This window comes from Arachis ipaensis, chromosome B03 (assembly GCF_000816755.2).
Source record: "Arachis ipaensis cultivar K30076 chromosome B03, Araip1.1, whole genome shotgun sequence".
NCBI classification, from domain to species: domain Eukaryota; kingdom Viridiplantae; phylum Streptophyta; class Magnoliopsida; order Fabales; family Fabaceae; genus Arachis; species Arachis ipaensis.
In genome coordinates, this window is record NC_029787.2 from 66,457,968 (window position 1) to 66,464,463 (window position 6,496).

Sequence of the window (6,496 nt, forward strand, 5' to 3'; positions counted from 1 at the left end):
AAAGGAGGTCAAGGACCAGCAATTTCCTAAGTTCTTAGAGGTTTTCAAGAAGCTGGAAATTAACCCCCCCACTTGCTGAAGCTTTGGAGCAAATGCCATTGTATGCAAAATTCCTTAAGGAACTCATCAATAAGAAAAGAAGCTGGAATGAAAAGGACACTGTGATCTTGACTCAAGAGTGCAGTGCAGTAATTCAAAGAGGCATTCCACCAAAACTCAAAGACTCAGGGAGCTTCATCATATCATGCACCATAGGTAACATGACTTTGGAAAGGGCTCTCTCTGACTTAGGTGCCAGCATCAATTTGATGCCTCTCTCAATGATGAAAAAGCTTGTAATAGAGGAAGTTAAACCCACCAGAATGTCATTTCAAATGGTAGATAGATCACTCAAGATACCTAATAGAGTTGTAGAGAACTTATTGGTAAAGGTTGGGGAATTCATCTTCCCTGCCGACTTTGTCATCTTAGACATGGAAGAAGAAAGGCACAACTCAATTATCTTGGGACGACCTTTCTTAGCCACAGCAAGGGCTATCATTGATGTGGAAAAAGGTGAAATGATCCTCAGGGTGCATGATGAGCAAATGATCATCAATGTCCTTAAAGCAATGTAATATCCCCCTGAGAAAGAAAAGCACATGAGAGTGGAAATGGTAGAAGACTTGGTGGAAGAAGCGCTTGGAACAAGCGGCCAGGAGGAACAAGAAGAAGAAATAGAAGCTGTCATGGATGAACAAGTCACTGAAATCTCTTCTGAAGATAAGACAGAGGAGGCACCAAAGCAAGAATTGAATCTCCTTCCTCGCCATCTCAAATATGCATTCCTTGGAGGAGAAGACACCTTTCCAGTAATCATCAATTCCTCCTTAAGCATGCAGGATGAAGAAAAGCTGATTGAAGTGCTGAGAACTCACAGGACAGCTTTAGGGTGGACAATTCATGACATCAAGGGTTTAAGCCCTGCAATTTCTATGCACAAGATCTTGCTAGAAGAAGACTTAAAACCAGTGGTAAAACATCAAAGGAGGCTTAACCCAACCATGAAGGAAGTGGTTCAGAAGGAGGTGATGAAGTTATGGAATGCTGGAATCATATACCCAATTTCTGATAGCTCTTGGGTGAGCCCAGTCCAAATGGTGCCAAAGAAGGGAGGCTTGACTGTCATTTACAATGAGAAGAATGAATTAATCCCTACAAGGACAATGACGGGGTGGAGGATGTGCATTGACTATAGAAGGCTGAATGATGCCACCAGGAAGGATCACTTCCCTCTCTCTTTTAGTGATCAGATGTTAGAAAAATTGGCTGGTCATGCTTACTATTGTTTCCTGGACGGCTACTCTGGATATAATCAGATAGTGGTGGATCCCAAGGATCAAGAAAAGACCTCATTCACTTGTCCGTTTAGGGTTTTTGCCTACAGGAGGATGCCCTTTGGGCTATGCAATGCTCCAGCAACCTTTCAAAGGTGTATGCTCTCCATATTCTCTGACATGATAGAAAAATTCTTAGAGATCTTTATGGATGATTTTTCTGTCTTTGGTAACTCTTTTGACACTTGTCTGCATCATCTAACCCTTCTTATCACCTTGGTTTGCTGATATTGCAAACTTCAAGGTTGGAAGAAGGATTCCCCAAGAGTTCACCAGGTAGCAAGTGAAGAAGCTGCTCAATGAAGCCAAGAAATTCCTATGGGATGAGCCCTTCTTGTTCAAAAGTTGTCCAGATGGAATGATAAGAAGGTATGTTCCTAAGAATGAAATGAGAAGCATATTGTGGTACTGTCATGGTTCAGCTTATGGTGGACACTTTGGACTAAAAAGAACATCTGCTAAAGTGCTTCAAAGTGGATTTTATTGGCCAACCATATTCAGAGATGCTAGAGAATTTGTGCACCAATGTAATGAATGCTAGAGAGATGGAGGACTAACAAAGAGGAACGAAATACCTCAAATACATGGACTAATGCAATGAATTTGTGCACCAATGCAATGAATTTGTTTGATCTCTAGGGCATAGACTTCATGGGACTATTTCCCCCATCATACTCCTTCAAATACATATTGGTAGCGGTGGAATATGTCTCTAAATGGGTAGAGGCCATAGCAACAATCACATGTGATGCACCAATCGTGCTTCAGTTTCTTAAGAGACACATCTTCACCAGATATGGGGTGCCTAAAGGCCTTATTAGTGATGGTGGCAGCCACATTTACAATAGACAAATGGAAAAGCTGCTCCACAATATGGAGTAATGATACGCGGGAATTTGCCTCTCAATAAATTTCCTTCCAGCAAGTGCATGTATTGTCGTCAAGTAAAAACTCACTATAGAGTGAGGTCGAATCCCATATGGATTGGTAGATCGAGAAATTATAACTGAAGAATTATGCTAGTTGAGCGAAATCAGAATTAAAATTGGGATTGTAGAATGTAAAATGGCGGGAAACTTAAATTGCAAGAAATTAAAGGAACAGAAAATTAAATTGCAGGGAATTAAAGTGACAGAATCTTAAATTACTGGAAATTAAATGGGATCGGGGAATTAAGCATGAAATTAAAGATGCAGAAAGTAAAATTAAATGGGTAGATCATAGATGGGGAATTCATTGGGTTTTAGGAGATATTGAATTCTCTGGATCAAATCATTTTCACCTCTTCCTCAATCAATGCATTCATTGACATTGCTTGGCAATCTTAGATGATTGGATCCCAATGTCTTGGCTCACCAATCTCTCTAAGCATGAACAATTGCCCTATATCTTGAATTAATTGCTCATGGGAAGAGTTGAAGTTCGGTCACTGACTATACCACACAAATTCATAGATCAAAGTGTTGGTAGGATTACATGTCACTATATCCATCCAAACCCCAATCTAATCCAATGTGAGAAAGTAATTCTACCATGAATTCTTCATTCCTCTCTCAAGGCTCCAAAGAATTCCAATTATGGATAGCTTCTCTCTCAAGACAACAATCCAATTTAATTAAGACCGAAAGCTTTCTAACAAAAATCAAGAGAAAAGAAAGAAGAAGAAGATGAAAAGTACTATTGATCCATTGAATTACAATAGAGCTCCCTAACCCAATGAAAAGGGGTTTAGTTGTTCATTGCTCTCAAAATGGAAATTGGAATTGAAAGATACATTCTGAAATTAACAAACAGAGAATGAAAAATACCAAGTATGTAAAAGTAACTAGCAGAGTAAAAGTGAAAAAAAATAAAAATTCCCCCTTCTAACTTAAATTCTAAGCTATTTATACACTTTCTTCCATGGATCTTCAAGCTCTGAATTGGGCTTTTGGCCTTGATGGAATTGGGTTGAAAATGGCTCCAATTGGTTGCCCTTGGTGTTAAGAAGAGATCTGTGTAAAATTTGAATCCTGATGCTTCATGATTGAGTCAACGTTTGAGGGCCAACGTTGACTCAAACGCCATTTAAAACAAAACCAGCAAAACCAGAAAGCTTACTGTCATTGGTGTTTGACTCAACATTGGAAGGCCAACGTCAGCTAACCCACGTGTATACGTACCTTGCGCTTTCGCGCAAAAGGGTCAAAAATGCTCATCCACGCGTACGCGTGCTTCATGCGTGCGCGTGGATGCAAGATTTTCATTTTGCAGTTTTAAAACAAGGCAGGGGACGTTGGCTTCAGCTTTGGACCTCCAATGTTCCCTCCAACATTGGCGTTTTCACACGTACATGTGTTGTACCGTTAAGCATGCATCGCCTTTTTTCCATCCACGCATACGCGTCACTGACGCATACGCGTCGATTCAAAATTTTCAAATCTGAATTCTGGGCTGAGCATCGCGGACGTTTGAGGCTAACATTTGAGGTAACGTTGGATCTCTAACTTTCAATTTTGACGCGTACGCGTGATACACGCGTATGCGTGGATGGTCAATTTTTGCTATTCCACGCGTGCGCGTGATGCACGCTTGCGCGCGAATATCAAATTTTGCTTTTTCACGTGTACTCATCCTAAACGCGTACGTGTCACTCAAAAATCTTTCAGCCCCATAATTGATCATTTTCTCACAACGTTGGGGTTAACGTTGGACCCCCAAAGCCACCTCCAACGTGAGCATCATCCTTGTTTACAGAGAAGTGCTCTGTTTCTCTTCCAACGTTTGAGGCAACGTTGGTGGTCCAACTTGGCCACCAACGTTGCTTTCTTTTCATCCTTTCCATGCTCCTTCTTCAACCTTCCTCGATGCCTTCCTTCACCTATCATCAACCAATACATGCATCAAAGCCTTGCTAATGAGAATTCTAATCATTCTTAGCACACAAGTAATTATAGCTTAATTCTCATAAAATTGCATCAAATTAATCATAATTTAATGATTCTAGGTATGCATGAATTCCCAACCTAATTCCTTATTTATAGCTCAAGAAAGTGCATAAAACCTATCAAAAACAAAGAAAAAGGCCAGTGAAACTAGCCTAAGATGCCCTGGCATCAAGTAATTCACATAATGGCCACACCATACAACCCTCAGACTAATGGCCAGGCTGAATGGGAAAACAGGGAGCTAATGAGAATCTTAGAGAAGATATTTGGGATCACAAGGAAAGACTGGGCAAGAAAGCTAGATGATGCTCTGTGGGCATATAAGACTGCTTTCAAAACTCCAATTGGAAAGTCACCCTTCCAGCTGATCTATGGCAAATCCTATCACCTTCCTGTAGAACTAGAACACAAAGCTTTCTGGGCCACTAAGCTTCTCAATCTTGACTCTCAAGTAGCAGGAGAGAAAAGGCTATTGCAACTCAATGAGTTGGATGAGTTCAGATTGGAAGCTTATGAGAATGTTAAGATATACAAGGAGATAGCTAAAAGATGGCATGACAAAAAAATCTCAAGAACAGAGTTTGAGCCAGGGCAACAAGTGTTATTATACAACTCTAGGCTCAAGATTTTTTCAGGGAAACTCAAGTCTAAATGGACTAGCCCTTATCTGGTGACTAAGGTTTTCCCATATGGAAGCCTTGAACTTTTGAATGAAGCTACAAAGGACATATTCACAGCAAATGGGCACATATCTAAGCATTACCTAAGAGGGCCTTGGAACAAGGAGGAGAGCACTCATGAACTGGGTTAAACAAGAATGAAGGACGTCAAGCTAATGACGATAAAGAAGCGCTTGTTGGGAGGCAACCCAACCAAAGGTAACTCTCTTTTCATAGTTGTTCCAATAAAAAGTCAAGATTTTCCTGTATTTCTAGGAGTTAAGTTTGGTGTTGCACACCAAAATGAGTGTGAAAAGGGGTGAATATATGATTTTAAGTTTGGTGTTCCACCTGATATCTCATGAAACACATAACGACCTTCCAAAAGGCATCATGAGGCAGAAACTCCAAAACAATCAGGGAAAGTTCTTGACAATTGCTCAATTTTAGTTATAGCAAGCTTACTCAATAAAAGAACAAGGTTCCATGTATGTGATTAATTTGCTGCATAATAGATATTGGCAAGGAACTAAGTTTGGTGTTCACATACCAAAGTAAGTTCAAGTGCCTACAACCATTCATACATGCTAACCATCTTTCAAGTGCTTGGAGAACAAGAAACTACCAATAACTTTTCAGGAATTCAATCAATCTCTTGGAAGAACTATGAACCATCAACCAAGGACACAAAGAAGAAGACAAAGCTATGGATGATGATGACAAAGGGAGAGCTAGAAGACACCACCAACATGTTGTATTGTTACTTAATTCCCTCTAAATTGAAGTGCTTTAATTGGAAGTCTAAATGTACCCCTGCTGATTAGTTTAAGTTGTTTGCATTCTGTTTGTTTACTGTCTTTTTATTTCTCATTTAAGTGGTCTAGCCAGAGTGTCTGCTTCATTTACATCTGCTTGAATTTATGTCTTGTTCCCCTTTGCATGAATAAAAGAAAACATTGAAATAGAAAGTGAAATTGTCCAATTTGGTAGGAATTAGAATAAAGTTCAGTGGTGGTATATGTTTGATTGTTCAGTAAGCTCACTAATAAGAGATAAAGGTTAGAATGTTCCTTTTTAGTATGAACTTGGCTGCTGTTTATGAAACCTTAGTAAATAAATATCATTGGAAGAAAGAAAGAGTAAGAAGGAAAGAAAGAAAAGCCAAGAATTGGCAATAAAAATGAAAGAAACAAAGAATAAGGCTAGATACCAATAGCTTGGACCTTAAGACACATGCCTGTGGTGCTTTTTGTACTAGGATCTGCTTGGATAATTAGGTTCTAAGGAGTATTTTAAAACTTGGTAACTTGGGTTAACTAACCCGGGATTATCAACCGAAAGTCTACTATCAAGAGCAACCTAGTTACAAGGCATTTAGTAACCCAAAGAGGTACTGGGCACCAATGTTCATAAGAAGAATTGTGAACCAAGAGTCTGTAGTGAATATGTGTTGACTAAAAAATAAGTTAAAAAGCTACTGCAACACATGACACTATGCTGCAATTGAGAAATAAGTTTCTCAGCAAAAGAAAAA

General features: G+C 39.4%; 1 protein-coding gene across 1 annotated transcript; it reads left to right on the top strand.

Annotated features, from left to right (window-relative positions):
- On the top strand, window positions 261-617 carry LOC107633212. Its single transcript, XM_016336853.1, has one exon. The coding sequence runs from the start codon at window positions 261-263 to the stop codon at window positions 615-617; it is 357 nt and encodes a 118-aa protein (XP_016192339.1).

What these genes read in the sequence shown, in the direction of transcription:
- LOC107633212 (XM_016336853.1), top strand. Translation starts at nt 261, where the DNA reads ATGACTTTGGAAAGGGCTCTCTCTGACTTAGGTGCCAGCATCAATTTG.